Raw genomic sequence first — 18078 nt, 5'->3', positions numbered from 1 at the left:
TGAAGTCAGTGGAATGCCTTTTTATCTCCAGGACTTGTATGCAAGGAAAACGGGATTGGAGAAGATAGAAATCCAAGAGGAAGGGCAAGATGGGGTGCGTAAGGGGCACAAAACCCTGAGTTTCGGCTGGCGCCTGACCAGCCATGGGATCTCGGGCAACTCCTTCAAGCACATGGAGATGTGTAAAGAGAAACAATGCCTGCAGAACTTATGGTGCTGCTGGCTCATGAGAAGAGCAACCCCGGGACTCATCCCAGCCATCCGGTGAATTGCCACCTCTGTCACAGGCCCCACGGTGAAGAAGAGCAATAGGGAAGGGTGTCTGCTTCTCCTTTTCTCACTGGAGCAATCTCAAACTTGAAACTTATAGACCAAGTTTTAGAGGTCCTGGAATTGGCCAACCTTCCCACTGTCAGGTAGATAAGTGAACAGTCTGGTCTGTCAGGTGGAGAGATAAGGGCCGAGACCGTTACTCTGAAATCAGGCCAGGAAATGGCCTCTCAGCTTCTTCTCTAAATTGTAGCTCCCTTGGGAGAGCAGAGGAAGTCAAGGCATGCGTAGCCCATCTTGGCCTCTAGATGATTTGTGTCTGCTTCTTTGGACGTGTGGGCCAGTGTACACATAGCAAGTATGCACTATCCAATAGAACACCTCCAAACTTCATCAACCTCACTTCCAACAACCCACAAGCTCTTGGCAGAAAGATGCGGCAAAGCCAGGTCTACACACTCACTCTTTTCTCTTTGGGCAACAGTGAATGAACTGGAGCTTGGTTATTTAAATAAAATTAGTCATTGTGAAAATATTTGCATTTAATTTGATTTCAAAAAAGTTTGCATTAAAATATTACTTATGCTTAATATTGAATTTTTAGTGTCTTCTTAAATTTGTGGTCTGAGATGAGCGTTTCATTGCTTGATCATACTCCTAACCCTGTTAGTGCCAGAGGGCTGGTAGGAGGTAGACAGTGAGGGTGGGGAGGGCAATGTGGTCTCCATGTTGACCGGAAGACCTAACATGAGGGTTTTCATCCCAGTTCCTGCTTCTTTGCCAGTCCTGGAGTTGCGTTTAGAGGTTGGGATGAAATGATGTCGTCTAGGCCAGTGGTCTCTAAATGATCCGGAGGACATTAGGAAATGAAACATGTGGAAATGGTTTTGATGGCTGTCTACTCGGTGTGTGTGTGTGTGTGTGTGTGTGTGTGTGACATCAGACATCTTAAGGATACAGACAAATAGTGCTATTAAACTTTAGATAGTCCAAATCAGGAGCAGAAGGAGAGCGAACATGAGCAAGGAACTCAGGACCGCGAGGGGTGCACCCACACACTGAGACAATGGAGATGCTCTATCGGGAACTCACCAAGGCCAGCTGACCTGGGTCTGAAAAAGCCTGGGTTAAAACCGGTCTCACTGAACATAGCGGACAATGAGGACTACTGAGACATCAAGAACAGTGGCAATGGGTCTTTGTTCCTACTGCATGTAGTGGCTTTGTGGGAGCCTAGGCAGTTTGGATGCTCACCTTACGAGACCTGGATGGAGGAGGGTTTTCCTCGGACTTCCCAAGGGACGGAGAGCCCTGATTGCTCTTTGGGCTGAAGAGGGAGGGGGAACGGATTGGGGGAGGGGGAGGGAAAGGGGAGGCGGAGGTGGGGAAGAGACTGAAATATTTAATAAATAAATAAATAAAGAAAGAAAAAAAAAGAATATAGACACAGGCAAAGAATCATGACAAAAAAAAAACAAAAAAAAAACAAAAAAAAACTTTAGATAATGCAGAGGGCAGCCCCCAAAACTAATACATGGTCCTACATATTGAGAAGATAAATGTTGAGAAGCTTGATGCAGGTGCATAGTACAGAAGAAACCACATACATATTGAAGATGGAAACCACAAAGGTCCTGGTTTGTGAGGAGGAAAGGAGGGAGGGAAGAGTGGAAGGGATGGAGAGAGAGAGAGAGAATGTGAGAATATTTAGGACTTAGAAATCCCTCCTCCTTGATTTCTTATGAGTCTTAGTTAGGGTTTTTATTGTTATGATGGAACACGATCATCCAAAGCAACTCAGAGAGGAAACTGCACACTTCTATATAACTGTTCATCAGCAAAAGCAGTTAGGGCAGGAACTCAAACAGGATAGAAACCTGGAGGAAGAAGCTGATACAGAGGCCACGGAGGGTGTTGCTTCCTGGCTTTCTCATCATGGTTTGCTCAGCCTGCTTTCTTATAGAACCCAGGACCAGCAGCCCAGAGATGGCAGCACCCATAATAGGCTGGACCCGCTCCCATCAATCACTAAAAAAATGCTTGCCTGAAGCCTGATCTTATGAAGGCATTTGTCAGTTGAAGGTCCCTCCTCTCAGATGATGTTTTTGCCAAGTTGACTTAAAAAATGGTGAACTTTCCTTCTCTGAAGTCTATTGCTTACATCTGTGAAGCAGGGAACTCCTACAGACTCAGTGGAGATGGGTGAAGGCAGGCATCAGGGGTGTGCTGTCTATGAAGCACCTCGTGGGGGTGCTGAGGCTACCTCCTCTCTTCCTCCTTCCCTCCACAGTTCCTAGCTGCTCCTTGAGACCTGCAATCACTTCCTAGAATCCTCACTTTGGAAAGCTGCTTCTGAATTAAGGGGTATAATCCAGGCTGGGCACTAATTAATACTAATTACATCATGGTGTTATACATGCCTCTCAAATAAACTGGTGCAGACGGGCTTCTACTTAGGGCAGCAAGCCCCAGACAACAGGACTCTGCTATGTTAATAGAGAGCAGGGTCTGGGGTGAAAAAAACTGAATAAATTTTTATCAGTTCCATTATCCCCAAGCCTGGCCTGGAGCAATCACCCTGGCCCCTTTCAACTTCCCCAAAAACAGAGTATAAGGCTGGCTGTGCAGCAGTAGCCACACACAGCCACTGAGTGTGGAGCCATCCGGTGAGTGTTGTGCTGGGCCAGGATCAGGGAGGCAGCAGAAGGACATGACCAAGCAGACAGCTGGGGAGCCTGTTCTTAGGGTCACCACAACTGCCTTCATTGCCTCGTCTTTCCCCACATAAGTGAAGTCAGTTCTGACTCGGGAATGGTCTGTCCATGCAGGTCAGGAATCTGGGTAGAGTGTTGTCTTAGAGAATGGCCATGGAGATCTTAGCAGGGGTTTCTGCAGCTCAGTTGCCCATCCCGTCCACCTCGACTCCTGTTTCAGATTTTTCAGCTCAGGGAAGAAGAGGGAAAGGAGAAAGAGGAGCTCTCTACTCTCCCTTTAATCGGGCAATTAAATGATAAGTATCATGTCATGCACCAGAAGCCGTGTTTGACACAGACAGGACAGTTGTGAGGACAAAGGCAGAATTGCCTCGACTGCAAGATCAAGTAGACATGAAACAGCCCCTGATCCTGTCCCTTCTCCTGCTGGGGACAGTTTCTGCTTCTTATCTGGGTAAGTCCTTCCCTTTTATTCCCACTGATCATTCTCCCTTCCCCTCTCTCCCACCCTTTTGGTTGTTGTTGCTGTTGCCATAGGGCCAGGGTCACAGAGTGTTCTTTTATGTTGTTCACGCATCTCTGGTTAGCTATCTCCCAGACCCAGAACTGGTTCCTTCAGAAGGAAACAAACAAAACCAAAGCACCTATATTTTAAGATAAAGGGCCAGTGATCATTTCAGGCTTCTCACACAAGGTCTTCCCACCCATATACATACCTGTGGTGACCATCAGTCAGAGTTCAGGCTATTGTCCATCTATGAATCTGGTGCGAGACATCTCTTTTTGCCCAATCTAGAGGAAGTTCCTTTTTAGTGTGTGGCTCCAGATTAGGACTCAAAGCTAAAGTGGACAGTTAGAGCTGTCCGAGGTGCTGGAGGAAGAGGGACTCTGATGTGATGGCACGTTACCATCTTCTTCCTAGAGACCACTCGCCACCATCAGGAGAGCCCAAAGAGAGAGCCAGACCTGTGGCAGGATGCAGATGGTTCAAGGGATCAGGGAAGAGATTTGACTTTGACCCCAGAGACAATGTGGACAGAGGAAAAGGAGACTGAGGGTTCCAAACATCAAGACATCTTTGAGGATGAGGAGTCGGACTCAACATGTCCCAGAAAAGAGGACGTAGCTCATTTTCAGGGAACTCCTGGGTGCAAGAGCTGTCGCTATGTGCTGGTGAGGACTCCCAAGACTTTTGATAAAGCTCAGGTAAGTGATAAGAAGACATGGTTAAAGGTCAAGGGGAGGGAAAGGCACGGTATTAAAACTTGTTCTGTATTCACTTAGAAAGCTGCAGGATTGCCTGGTGGTCTTGTTAAGATATAGGAATTACAGCTCCATCTTCACAGTCTTTGAATCAGGAGGGGGGGTGTCTCTGGGAATAAAGATCATTTTGGTCTGAGGACTGCAACTTTAGAACCAATGATCTGCAGTAGAACACTTTGGTGAGGGAGATATTTGCATTTCATGGAAGAGGAGGTGGAAAATGTGTAAGAGAAAGATGTTGGGGGTGGGGATTGGGGTGAAGTGAAGCAGTTTCTTCTAGACAGGACCGAGATGTTGCATTTGTGAGCCCAGAACAGTTTCGATCGCCTGTGCAAGACAGGATCAAGCCAGTCAACATTCCATTGTGGGTGTGCAGGGGTCCACAAGCACCACCCCTAGGTGGCGAGTTATTGGCAATTGATGACTGCTAAGGCAGAGAAAGTCAGTTTTCGTTAGGGTATGGTCATTGGTAGGTTGACTATGGCCATGCATGTAGAGGTAGCCATTAATTAGTCTCAGTGGGTCGTATATTTACTAAAGAGAGGCTATGAGGTTGGAAAGAAGATGTTTGTGTGTGGTTCAGGAGGAGCTAGAGGAGGGAGTGGGGAAATGAATATGATCAAAACACATTATATGCATGTATGAGAGTCTCAGGGTAAATAGAATATTGTATTAATACCAGATAGAGCATTAAAAAAGATCTCCTATAATAGGGAAGAGTCAAAATGACAGACATACCCTTCTGTACCTCACTCAGATCTGCCGTGTGTGCGTGTCTAACTGTGTGTGTGCATGCACATGCATGCTAACTAGGGAGTCTCAAGATCTGACAACCGCGCCGGATGAATTTTAAAAGAGCAATCTTACCCCTAACGAAGAAAAGAAACCACTGTGCTAAAACAACACTCCCTCCCTTGATTGACAATTGGTTGTTTTGTGGGTGACTTTCTTTACCTTTCAGAGATCAGGCTCTTCCAAATAAAGATATATAGCTGCCCCTTAGTCTCCATGGGACGTCGGTCTTAGGACCCTCCAAATGGACACCAATGTCTATGTTCAAGGTGCTTACAGAGAAATGGCATGGTGTTTGCATATAATCCTTGCCCATTCTCCTGTATTTTAAACTTTTATGTGTGTTTATTTATTGTGTATTTGTGGGGGGTGCACAAACTATGACACATACATGTAGGTCAGAAGACTGTGTTCTCTTTCCTCCATGCGGGATCTGGTATCAAATTCATTTGCCACTCACCGAGCTCTCTCACTACCCCTCATGTGTTTTTTAAACCATCTCTAGATTATTTCTAATACTGTGGTATAAACACCATGAGAATAGATATTATACTTTATTATTTGGGGACTAATGTCAAAGGAAAGAGTATTGCTCAGTGTAAGCATAACTAAAAATATACCTTTTTCAGGGGCTGAGGAGGTGGCTCTGTGGGTAAAGTGAGCTTGTTCTGCAAGCATGAAGGCTTGAGTTCAAATATCCAGAGCCCATGGGAAAATCTGGATATGGCAGTGCATGCCTGCAACTTTAGCACTAGGGGGCAGAGCCAGGCAGATCCTAGGAGCTCACTGACCAGGCAGTCTATCCTGTATACTGCTTCAGAGAGAGTCCCTGCTCAAGACAGTAAGGCAGAAAGTGACAGAGGACACCCCACCTGATGTCCTACTCTGGCTTCCGCATGTGCAATCCACACTCGCATGCACATGCATGCAATACTCCCAGAGCCCCACATGCAAACATACATTTTCAATGTATGGTTGGTTGACTATGTGGGCAAGAAATCCACAGCTATGGAAGGCTGATTGTATGGTACCGGTGCTTTTTAATTGTAATGGAGGCCAGACGAAATTATGTTTTTGAATTATCATGTGGAACAGTCTGTAAGTGGTGGCTATAATTATATTAGGATTACTATTTCCTATAAGGATTTCCTGACCACTGGCAAAGGAGCAAAATATAGGATTGAGGGAAGCAAGTGGGTTCCTATGTTGAATCTATGAGTAGTTGTAGGGATCTTTCTTGGTGATTCAGGATCTTGAGGCAAAAGAGAGTGAATTCGCTATCCCATTTCTCCCCTCTGCAGTGCGTCTGCAGGAGATGCTACCGAGGTAACCTTGCTTCCATCCACAGCTACAGTTTCAACTTCCAAATTCAGTGCCTGGCCAGGAAGATCAACCAGTCTCACATCTGGATTGGAGGCATTCTCAAGGGCTGGGTAAGTTAGGGCCCAACTCAGTATAGAAAGCTTGGACTGTCTTGAGGGCTCATTCACTGACTCCACAGTTAAGGTGTCCTTTAAATGATAGGCAAAGGATGCTGGAGTTGCCTTGCACTGTCTTGGGAGAATTGATTACCCACACCTCTCACTAATTCTATTCAGCAACTTCAGGTTTGTGCTCAAAATTAACCATGGGAAATTTACACCAAGAAAATTGGCAATTGTTATCAATTGCTGTCACTGCGACAAAATGCTTGAGAGAATCAACTTAAAAGGAAGAAAGGCTTATCTTGACATAGTTTCAGAGGCTTCAGCTTACACTCACTTGAAAGTGTTGGATTGGACTTGACACACAGTATGTCATGGTGGGAGTGTGTGGCAGAGAGGACTACTTACTTCTGGTGACAGGGACATAAAGAAGAAGGAAAGGATTCAGCATCATCACTTGGTAGCTTGCTAGAGATGTAGAATAATAGGCCCCATGCCTGATCTCCGGAATCTGAGTCTGCATGTCAATCAGATCTGTACAGTTGGGGAAACCTGCCCTGTATGGTGTCTGGGAGCAATGGTTATTTTTCCATTGCATCCCATGCAAACGCTGAGAGGTGGGTGACGAGAGCATTCGGCTTCTTTCCAGGCAGGCAATGAAGGGGGTCAGCAGTGGCTTGGATCTTCCTGCCTTCTTCGGTTCTCTGATCCACTTTCTCTCTTTTCTAGTTCTTCTGGAAGAAGTTTCGGTGGACTGATGGGAGCTGTTGGGATTTTGGAAACTGGGCCCCAGGGCAGCCTGGGAATGGGGGGGGACACTGTGTGACTCTGTACACCACAGGTGAGAGGAACAGGCTCCAGACAAGGAGATGCATTGATAGAGTAGAATTTTAGCTGTTGTTGCTTTGAGCTACCTGGACATAACTCTTCAAACCTACTGACTACGTGGAGAACTCAGACTTGGTCTGTGGGGAGAACTGAGGTACACAGACTTCTCAGGGCAAGACCAGATGATGGGATAGCGGGGTAGCTTGTGGAGGTTTCTGAGAACCCTGTACTGTCTCTGATTCCCCGTGGACAAACTGGAATGACTTAAGTGCGGCAGATGTGAATATAAGGAGTGGATGTAGGCACTGGTGATGGCTGAGACAAAAAGCAAGCTTCTGATTGCAGATGTGGGGGACACCACTTTAGTGCAGTGGCTGAATGCATGCTAGAGCAAGAGGGATGTGATTCACTGTGTTCTCTGCTGCAGGGGGCCTTTGGCAAAGAGCTTCCTGCAAGACTCGCCTGCCTTTCGTCTGTTTCTTCTAAGCTGGAGGAAGACCCTACCTCGGAACCTCCTGTCTCCACAGCCCTGGCTGCTGGTGTCCCAGCCTCTGGCATTCAGTTCTGTCTCCTGCCTCTCCTGGTCATAAAGTCAGTTTCCCCCTGCATTCTCTAAGTCTTGTTTTTTTTTTTTTTTTCTCTTCCTGGAACTCACTTTGTAGACTTAGCTGGCCTCAAACTCACAGAGATCTGCCTGCCTCTGCTAGGATTAAAGGCATGCGCCACCACTCACAACAAGTCTTGTTTCCTCATTGCCCTTTCTGGGAGACTCCTGCTTGTTGGAAAAACCCTGGAAGTGCAAGATGTGGGGCTAGGCAGCCTGCTGCAGGTGTGTGTGTGTGGGGGGGGGTCAGAGACAGAGCTTGGGGCTTGGGGTGGCCGCACCGAGTCACCCGGAAGCTGAGCAATGTTCTCTGCAGTTCTTCACTGGGCTCTGATTCACCTTTCTACCCTGAGAGGGGAGCAAAGATCTCTCTGGTGGGAGGCTGGTCCTGCCTTTGCTTGGTCTCATTATGAGGGGTAGTTGAGTGGCTTTCCACAATGGAAGAGATGGGGCTTTCTCAAGATCTGGTATGCAATAATGAGATTGGATGTGGGGGACACACCCTGGGGGTATGGGATAAAACCCTCTGTTGGAGAAAGAGGTCCGTTCCTCTAGTGTGGTGTTTTCTGTTATCTAGCAACCGCTTCCATTACTCATTCTCCCAGGCCCCTTTGGCTGTCCCGAGAGATGCAGCCCTCTCCTTCATCACCCACCCTTTCTGTAGAGAGGCCATGATTCTGAAGGGATCTGTCCTCCACTCGGAAGCCAAAGGCAGGAGACTGGCAGCAGCGCAGACGCCACCCTTAGGTCTATTTTCTTAGGCCTCAGAAATCCTTCACTTCCTGTTCTCAAACCTGGCATAACAGAGGGAATATCATTGTTGCCTTTAGCTTTAGGCCAGTGAGGACCCTGGGCTAGCAAGGATTTTGCAGAAAGGGTTTAGAGTTGACAGAACAGGAAGTTCAGAGTTGAGACTGGGTATTGAAGGATATAGAGAGAACCTCAAATTGCGTGTGTGCTTATGCACAATTTTTGTACATGTGCCTGTAAAGGTGCACACTTGTATTTTTGTGTATGCATAGATGTGCATATCTGTGTGTGAGCCTACACAGGTGCGTGTGAGTGTGTGAATGTATGTGTTTGTACTAGTGTGTTATGTGCACGCTTTTGCACCTCTCTGCGTATTTATGAAAACTTGTCTATGGATGTGTTTGCCTGTGTAACTTTATGCCTGTATGTACCTGAGTCTCTGCACATACACATGCATATTTACCTGTGTCTTTAGTCATAGGTATGTAGGGGTGTCAGTGTTTGACTGTGTACAGGTTTATGTTTGTATATGCATCTGATGCAAAATGGCTTGAGGCACAAAAATACTAGTATCCCACAAATTCTATCTCTAAGTTTACTGGATTTGAGGGAACAGAACAGGGATGGGCACGGTCCCAGACAATGGGTTGTGGAGAAACAGTAGAGATAAGCCCTTTGAACATGGAGGTCTCTGACCATGGATGGATAAGCTCTGGTACCAAAACACCTCACTGATGCCCAGGGTCTGTCTCGGTAGAGAGACTGTTGCCTCAGCTCCTAATTACAGCATAGAATCCTGTCAAGAGGTGGGGCTGCTTAGGAGTGGGGTGCCATGTAGGCCCCCCCCATTGAACACTGCAGTAAGTAGACAACTCGATGCTTCTTAAGAGAAAGTGGAATTGCTGCAGGTGGTAAGGAGAAGCGCACCAGGGAAGACATTTCAGGGGCACACCAAACTCCCCTCCTTCCCTGACAGAGAACGGTGTCTGACTGAGGAGTCCAACACCCTGATGACCAGAGCCATAGGCACTGGTGTGTGTGTGTGGGGGGGGGGGGGCAGACAAGCTCCTTCTCTACTAAAGCCTCCCTAGGACATGCCCAGCTAGTCAGATGCTCCTCAATTCTCTAGCGCTGTTTCAGGGGATCACAGTCTGCCCTTGTGTAGAAATTGAACAATTGTGCAAAGCCTTCCACTCTTGCTTAGCTCTTGACTAAAAGGTGAATAATCTTGAGAGAAGGCAGTCCCTAGAACCCTATCAATTACCATCTCCGGGAGGCTGACTGGAAACTCGCTGAGAACAAGGTGTGAGGAGGAACACAGAAGGGGAGGGTATTGGATGTCAGGGTGTGGTAGGCATCTGGGGGAGGGGAGGGAAGTGACAGCTGTGTCCATGAGACTCGAGAGGACATCCTCGGTATTCCTTCAGTAAGTCGGCTCTGTAACTTGTTCCTGAGCCTGGCCAGTGTGGGTCTAGGTACCGGATGATTCTTATAGTTCCCCAGGTCTCCGTTTTCCTGCCACGGGGAGTCTGTGTTTCTCACCCTGCCTAGCTACTCCACAGAGATTTCTGTTGGGACTAATTGAGTCCTGGCTTTCAGCTGCTCTTCCCTGTCTAGAGCCTTCTAATTGAAGTTACTAGAAGCTGTGCCTAGCCTAGAGGATCAGAGGATAGGATTTTCACCTGTTGGCCATTGACTGCAGGGTATTTAAGCCTCCATGGTGCTGTTAAAGGAGGGTGTTTGGTACCAGTGTTTGAAGAGCTGTGTGTTGGTCTGTCTCTGCGTGTGTGTTTTCTCAACCTCCAGCCCCTTGCCCAAAGCTCGCCAAGTGGGTTCTGGCGCATAGAGTGCAGACGGGTTGGGGGGTGGGAGCTTGGTACGCGGCAATTTCACTAGTCACCTCAAGAGGATTTGGGGGCTGGAGAGATGGCTCAGCGGTTAAGAACATTGCCTGCTCTTCCAAAGGTCCTGAGTTCAATTCCCAGCAACTACATGATGGCTCACAACCATCTGTATTGAGGTCTGGTGCCCTCTTCTGGCCTGCAGGCATACACGCAGACAGAATATTGTATACATAATAAATAAATAAATACGTGCAGTAGGATCAAAAACTCATTGCCATTGTTCTCTGGCTTTGTGGGAGCCTAGGCAGTTTGGATGCTCACCTTACTAGACCTGGATGGAGGTGGGTGGTCCTTGGACTTCCCACAGGGCAGGGAACCCTGATTGCTCTTTGGGCTGACGAGGGAGGGGGACTTGATTGGGGGAAGGGGAGGGAAATGGGAGGCGGTGGCGGGGAAGAGACAGAAATCTTTAATAAATAAATAAATAAAAATAAATGTTTAAAAATGTTAAAAAAAAGGATTTTGCTTAGCCCAAGTGACACATACAGATAAAAGATGAGCCAGCAAATTTCCTGACATCCCCCCAAAAGAGAGACCACAGAAGCCAGCATCTCACAGCCCAGCAGACAGACCACGGAAGCCAGCATCTCACATCCCAGCAGCACACATCTGGGTTCAGGTCAGCTCCACTTCCATTCCTTCATCTAACTCAGCCTTGGTTTATTTTGTAAAATGAAGATTGGATTAGACAACGCCTGCTGTACATCTAGCCCACAGCCTTGCCAGTGGTGAGCCACCCCACCACCGAATGGCAGCTTGTATGTTGAGCACTGTGGCCTCGAGAGTGAACACAGCTTCCAGCTCTAGTTTTCAGGACTGTCTATTTGTTTTTCTACCAAACAAAAAGAATAACAAACCCCAGGACCCTCAGCAGGTGTGGCCAGGGCCCGTGTGATGACGTTGGTGACGGCGCTGAGGAAACACAGGGTATCAGGTACCAGCTGGCTGCTGTGATTTCTACTATTAGCCTACAGCTAGCACACAACAGCGGACTTGATTCAGACAAATGGAACAGAGAGAGAATGGGGCTTTCCACCTACTGGAAGGTCCAGAAGAGGCGCAGGCACCTGGGGGGCGGTTATCCTAGCTTTGGGTACAGTTCCCTTCCAGGACACAGCGTCTCCATCTCCTCCTGTGAACTCAGTCTCAGCTCACAGGGGGCCTGTGTGCCTCCTTATTGAAGGATGTGCTCTGTCCCTAACTGATGTCTCTGCTGGACATGAAGCCTGGCCAGGTCTCTGGATGCTGTGCTGGGGAGACAGTACCCCATCACCCATAATGATGGGGGCTGTGAGCAATCAGAGTGAGGGAAGGGTTGATGAACCTGGTGGAGGACTCTCACCCCATCTCCGCCTGGGGTGGGGATCATTGGGGTTGAGCCTGCCCAGGCATGCCTGTAGAAACCTCCCCACTACCCTTCCCCACAGCTCTCTGTACTTTCTGGTGAGGGGCCAGCCCTCTGTCTACATGTATGCTTATCTCTGCTAAGACCTCACCATCATGCCCATGTTCCCAGAGGAGACTGGCCCTGACACTAAGGAAACTTATACCTCAGGTTCACGCACTAGCTGAACCTCTCTGATATCTAATTCTGTATTTCCCCAGCTGGGTGATGGCACTTGCCTGTAAATCCCAAAACTGGGGAAAGGTTGAAGGAGGAGGACTGTAAAACTGAGGCCGTTCAGGGACACACAGCAAAGTCTTTTCATAAAAAAACCAACCAACCAACCAACCAACCAAAAAACCCAAATCAAAACATAAAAGCCTCTTGAGGGGCTTCTTTCCCAAACCTTGATCTGTCCTTTAGCCTTGCCCTGTGCAATTTAGAACTTCCTTCCATCTCCCCTTTTCTTTAAAAGCCCAGAAAGGACATCTAAGCCAATGAAGACAAGATGGACCCGACTTCTGCTCAATAGCACCCTTCTGTGAGCACAGGACACCCGAGCTCTTTATTGGCCCCTACGATGACACAAGGCAAGCCCTTTTCTACTTCTGGCCTCAGTGTTGATGGTCTGTATGCAAGAGGACTGGACACGGTGGTTCCGGAGGCCCCGTTAGCTCCTAACCGAGCACCGGTTAGGATCACGTGGAACAGGGCTGGCTGACCTGGCTGGAAGCTCAGAAGAGATTGCATTTCACTATGCCTCCCCACTTATTTTCTGAGACAGTTTTAGGGGTCCCAGGCTGACCTCAAACTTACTCGCAGCCACACATGAACCTTCCATCCTCTCTCCATCTCCTGAGTGCTAGGATTACGAGCGCACCACCATACGGTGTGTATAGTGCTGGACGTGGGTTCTAGGGCTTTCTTCACACATCCTAGACAAACACTACCTACACAGCTACATCCTGAGCCCCTACCTGAGGCTTTTCCAACAATGCTTTAGACAACGACAGCTGATGTACTGGGGCCTGGCGCTAGGTTCCGCAACCACTTCTCAGCTGTCGTGTGTGTGTGTGTGTGTGTGTGTGTGTGTGTGTTCTATCTGGATTCTGGAACGAGGGTCCAGATGTGTGAGGGCTTAACTGGAGAAGGAAGGCCTGTTCCTCAGCTCGGGCTTGAGATACGCAGCAAGGCAAGGAAAATTTCACTGGCAGTCACACCTCCTATTTCCTTCTGAAGCTGGACTTGGCCCAGTCAGAAGTGAGAGTTTATACTCCATCTCACTGGGCTCCCCTAAACTTGGGCCTGCATTCCTGAGAAAGCTCCCTGGTGACCTGGCCATGGGAAAGGCAGGGAAGGGCAACTGACCCAAAGGGCAGATAACCAGGGAGCTGATTCTCCCCCTAAGGCTATGGGCAAAGGACCTGGGTCAAACCCTCACTTTCTGGCCGCATGGCCTGGGGCAAATGACTCCATCTCCCTGACCCCTTGCTTCTCTTCAAAAACAAAGAATGGAAACACATCCTATAGGATTATTTTAGGACTCAATGAGATAACGTGTATGGAAACACCTGGTACTTGTAGGCCCCTATGGGCGTAACTATAGCAACCATTTTCTCTATCCTTTAGAAAGGGATGGATTCTGCTGTCCCAGGACCCTGGGAAGCAGATGGGAGGCATGCAAGGGGTAAACATGAGACTCAGGTCTTCGCAGGAAGCACTACCTGTCTGCTGAACGGGGGCCTGGGTACCTGGCTGTGGTCTTTGGGGTGAGCAGCAGAAATGAGAGCCTGTCTCCTTCCCCCATCCCACCCCTTTCTGCCCAGAAAGAGTGGCATGTTGGAGGTTCTGCAGCCTACGGATGAGTGGGACCCTGGGAAGAGGCCCTAGTGGCCGATGGAGTAAGCCCCCGAGTCTGTGGACTGCTTTTCCACAGTGGCCTGGTCACCGGGGAACACTGGGTTGGCAGAGGCGGTGCCCTTCAGTGTTGTCTCGTTCACCTGCAAACACAAGAGTTGGCAGTGTCACACCTGACGTCGGGCAGGATCTTCCAAGGGGACCCATTTGACAGAATCAGAAGCCGGGGTGGGGTGAGGTTGCCTGGCCCAACCCTCTCTTGGACCCCTGCATACTAATGGCCCACTGAACTTCCGCCATTGAGAGCCCGGGGTCCTTCGATTTTCGGTCTCTTCCCCGACTCACCTCCTCAAACTTCCTGGCTTTGTAGTGATCTGCCCCTTTGAGGAAATTGAGCAGGATGATGTCACAGAGGACAGTGCCCTGGAGAAAGAGAGAGGCAGTACAGGCTCGAGCAGCAGCTGGGAGACTGGCAGGGCTCGAATGGCTCCTGTGCGGCAGCTCTTGGTTAGGACGATCTAGCTACTGAGAAATACCCTTGGATCGCAAGCACAAAGGGCGTGAAGGAAGAAACAGGGAGCTAGGGGAGGAGTCCTTGGGATGGGCCTTTGTCCCCCCATTTCCTGGTGACTCTGTTCCTCACTAAGGCATCCCAAAACTGTGGAAACACGGAGTCTCTCCCTCCCTTCATAGTGAGAAGCATGAATTTTTTTTAAAAAAAGATTATTATGTATACAGTGTTCTGCCTGCATGTATGCCTGTAGGCCCGAAGAAGGCACCAGATCTCATATTACAGATAGTTGTGAGCCACCGTGTGGTTGATGGGAATTTTTGATAAGACAGAACCACCTGAAAACAGGAAGGCAATCTGGAGCCCACGAGCCATGGGAGGTAATGATGGGAGATGTCCAAATCAGAGCTGCTTAGCAGCAGGTGTTGGAGGCCAGAAGGAGGGCTTAGCTGAGCTGTCTGATAGCCCCGTGCCTCGCTTGGCCTGACTCTGGCTGCCTGGGAAGACTGAACTTACCACTCCCACGGAGGTGAAGGCAGCCACAGAGCTGATGATGGTAGGGATGATATTGAACTTGCCAGCCTGTACAGATAAAGAGCAAGGCCTGAAGACAGAGGGACCAGCAAGGAGGGGTGAAGGCTGAGGTTCAACCTGGGCTCCTGTGAGAGAGGCCGTGGAGCTGGAAGGGTTTGTGGAGGGTCAGACAGTTCTGCTCTGCATAGGATAGGGAACTGACAGGGGATATGGCCAGTTGGCCCGTGGAAGGCCACTGTCTCGAGAGCCTCTTCAAGGCCCCAGTGCAGGCATGGGAAACCTCCCCTGGTCCCCTCCTCCGCTGGGTCCCAGGACTCACGTTCCCGTACACCAGCACGTCGAAGCGGATGCCGAAAGCTTTCAGGAGGGTGCGGTACTCACTGCCGTTCTCCATCTTGTAGTACTTGGCAAACCTGGAGGCCGGGGGTGAAAATGGGTCTGCCTGTGAGCTCTCCTGCCTGAACTCTCAGGGTTCTTTAGAGCTCGACAGCCAGTATCAAGCAGCTGATGGTTGGTAAGATGCCTGCCATAGTTCTTCCTGCACTCATGTGGGGACTCCAACGGCAGACTCTGGGGTCGAACCTAGAACCTACAGAATCAGCATCTTTGTTGGTGAGAACTAAGAATCTCCTTTTAAAATAATCTTCCTACAAGGTGTGTGTGTGTGTGTGTGTGTGTGATGTGGAAGTGATTTCTTAATAATAAAGAAACTGCCTCGGCCCTCATAGGACAGAAAATTAGGTAGGCGGAGTAGACAGAAGAGAATGCTGGGAAAAAGAAGCTTAGTGAAGGAGTCGCCATGATTCTCCTGCTCCAGACAGATGCAGGTTAAGATCCTCCCTGGTAAGCCAGCTCGTGGGCTACACAAAATATTAGAAATGGGTTAGAACAATATGTAAGAGCTAACCAATAAGAAACTGGAACTAGCCGGGCCAGGCAGTATTTGAAAGAATACAGTTTCGTGTAATTATTTCGGGGCATAACCTAACCATGAGGGCGGCCGGGTGCCGGGACGCAGCCCTACCGCCGCACCTATTTCAACATGTGTGTATCCCTATGAATGTGAATGCAATGGTCTATGCATGTGTGTAGCTTGAGGTCAACATCAGGTGTCTTCTCTGATTGCCTTCTACCTTATCTTTGAGACTTTCTCAGTAAACCTGGGGCTCTCCAGTTGGCTAGACAGGCTAGTTAATGAGACCTCTCTGGTTGGCTAGACGGGCTAGTTAATGAGACATCTCTCTGGTTGGCTAGACGGGCTAGTTAGTGAGATCCTGGAAAGCCCCATCTCCATCTTTGGTTGGCTAGATGGTCTAGTTAGTGAGACCTTGGAAAGCCCCATCTCCATCTCTCCAACACTGGGACTATGCACGTGTGAGTGCTGGGGATGGAACCCAGGCTCTTAGGTTTGAGCAGCAGGTACTCTACCCACTGAACCACCTCTGAAAACCTCTCTCCCCATGAGTTCTATGTTTATGAAAGCTTGAACTACAGCTGACCACAACTGGCCCCAGGCTTCTTTAGTTCTATTTGCTTGGGTATCTCAGGGCCCAACTTTAACCTACCTGGGCTCAAAGCCTGACTCATATAACTGTGGACCAGTCATTTAATCTGTCTGAGACCCAGTGGCTGCATCTTGAGGGGCAGCAATAGAACAGTTCTGCTCTATAGAATTGCAATGAGAATTGAAAACACATGGCCAAGTTCTAGAACATCCCATGGCCCATGAAACATATACTAGTGTTGGCCCTGGTTATTTGCAGAAGAAATATATTTACATGGGAACTGAGAAAAGTATTTCCTGACGCCTCACCTCATTCTACCCTTGCCTCCATCCCATGGCAGAAGGAAGTGAATTTCATATTTTCCGAGGCTCTGTGAGGTTGAATGACTCACCTAGGATTTCCTACTGGAAACTCAACGCTAGATCTGCCCAAGTCCTTTGCTTTGTCTTTTGCTCCTCAGCTCTGGCTGTTGGGCAAGCTGGGGGCTTATAGGAGCGATCGCATTCCATTCTTCCCACTGACTCAGCCGGTGCCCACACAGAAGGGTGGTGTTCACACCTCGATTGGCAGATGCCTATGACAGGGGAGCGACTTGCCTGTGGTCTGGCAGCTTGTAAGTGCTGGATGTGGGGTTGGAATTGCACTGACCGTTTAGACTCTAAATCAAGGGCACTTCTCCTGATATGGCTCTGCCTACCACAGGCCAGGCTCTAACACCAGCAGAGTGTAATCTCCCTGGGCAAAACCCCACTGCTGTGAAGAGGGTTCCTGATGTCAGAACTCAGTGAAGTGATGGAAATGAAAGGGCCCAGAAAGTTCTAGGTGTGAAGCTGAAGCTGTGCTCGCTCAGTGCTGGCTTCTTCCTCTGAATGAAATGATTGAGGCAGGAGAAGGAAGCGTCAGCCTGAGTGGATCGGAGCTGGAGGACCACGGGTGTGGGAGGAAGGCGTGGTGAAATGCTGGCCGCTGCTTTGGCTGCCTTTGGGGAACTCCGGACTCAGGCAGAAATGAGTCTGGATTCTACAGTCATCCCCTGTGATGTTCCTAGCCCTCAGGGTGACAGCTTCAAGTCTATAAAGATGGGGTGCTCCTGTCCTGTCAAAGCTCTGCTAGCAGTAGCAGGTGAGTACTCGCTGAGACCGACTCTGAGCACTACTGAAATCCCGCAGCAGATATTCTGATGGCTGGACACCATCTTTCTCTGCCCAGGGAGCCTATCTCTTGCTGCTTTTCCCAAGCAGTCTGCTCAACCTTTAGGTGGGTTCATCCAAAGGAAGAACCCACAGGAGAGCAGAAAGAATGGGGTGTTTAGTCTGCTTAGCCTTCAGCAGTGGCTTAGCTCCCACACAGGCCGAGGGCTGACAGAGCAGCGTCAGTTTTTCTCCCTTGGCCTGCCCATGCTAGCCCTGGGACAACAGCTTCCACAGCTGACAGTCTTGGTCCTTCTCCATCTAGGTTGGCTCCTCTTGGCTCGTGGGTACCCTTGTGCATTGTTTCTTCATGGAATCACACCTTCTGAGGCCACCCATGTCCCCTTGAGATGCCTACTCTAACTGTCCCCACTCTGCAGACAGGGAAGCTCAGGCCAGGGGCTTTTGTTACCAGTACAGGAAAGTTCAGGCAGCAGGCTTCTGCCCCCACCCGTGCTTGGGCAAGACGAGTGCTGAACCCGCCACCAAGTAAGGCTGAGAACCATTCAGCGGAAGCATTCTCGGGGGTGCCTGATGTGAGGTGTTCC

The 18078-nt window shown here is 49.1% G+C and overlaps 2 protein-coding genes across 2 annotated transcripts in view; one reads left to right on the top strand and one right to left on the bottom strand.

Annotated features, from left to right (window-relative positions):
* Window positions 1-3377: 3377 nt before the first annotated feature.
* On the top strand, window positions 3378-7802 carry Prg3 (proteoglycan 3, pro eosinophil major basic protein 2). Its single transcript, XM_050119413.1, has 5 exons — window positions 3378-3438; window positions 3907-4190; window positions 6341-6472; window positions 7193-7304; window positions 7719-7802. The coding sequence occupies exons 1-5, from the start codon at window positions 3378-3380 to the stop codon at window positions 7775-7777; spliced, it is 648 nt and encodes a 215-aa protein (XP_049975370.1). The 3' UTR covers window positions 7778-7802.
* Window positions 7803-11044: 3242 nt separating this feature from the next.
* P2rx3 (purinergic receptor P2X 3) overlaps window positions 11045-18078 on the bottom strand; it is a 37667-nt gene continuing 30633 nt past the window's right edge. The window contains exons 10-13 of the mRNA XM_050120543.1: window positions 15155-15248; window positions 14818-14883; window positions 14136-14213; window positions 11045-13933 (exon numbers count right to left, since the gene is read on the bottom strand). Of these exons, the coding sequence (XP_049976500.1) occupies window positions 13820-13933; window positions 14136-14213; window positions 14818-14883; window positions 15155-15248 (352 nt within the window). The 3' untranslated portion in view covers window positions 11045-13819. The remainder of the gene's footprint in view (window positions 13934-14135; window positions 14214-14817; window positions 14884-15154; window positions 15249-18078) is intronic.

This window comes from Alexandromys fortis, unplaced genomic scaffold (assembly GCF_014885135.2).
Source record: "Alexandromys fortis isolate MF-2015 unplaced genomic scaffold, M_Fortis_MF-2015_v1.1 scaffold_8_1_9099942, whole genome shotgun sequence".
NCBI lineage: Eukaryota > Metazoa > Chordata > Mammalia > Rodentia > Cricetidae > Alexandromys > Alexandromys fortis.
Note: the sequence above shows the minus strand (reverse complement) of the source record. Positions and strands in the feature narration are given on the sequence as shown.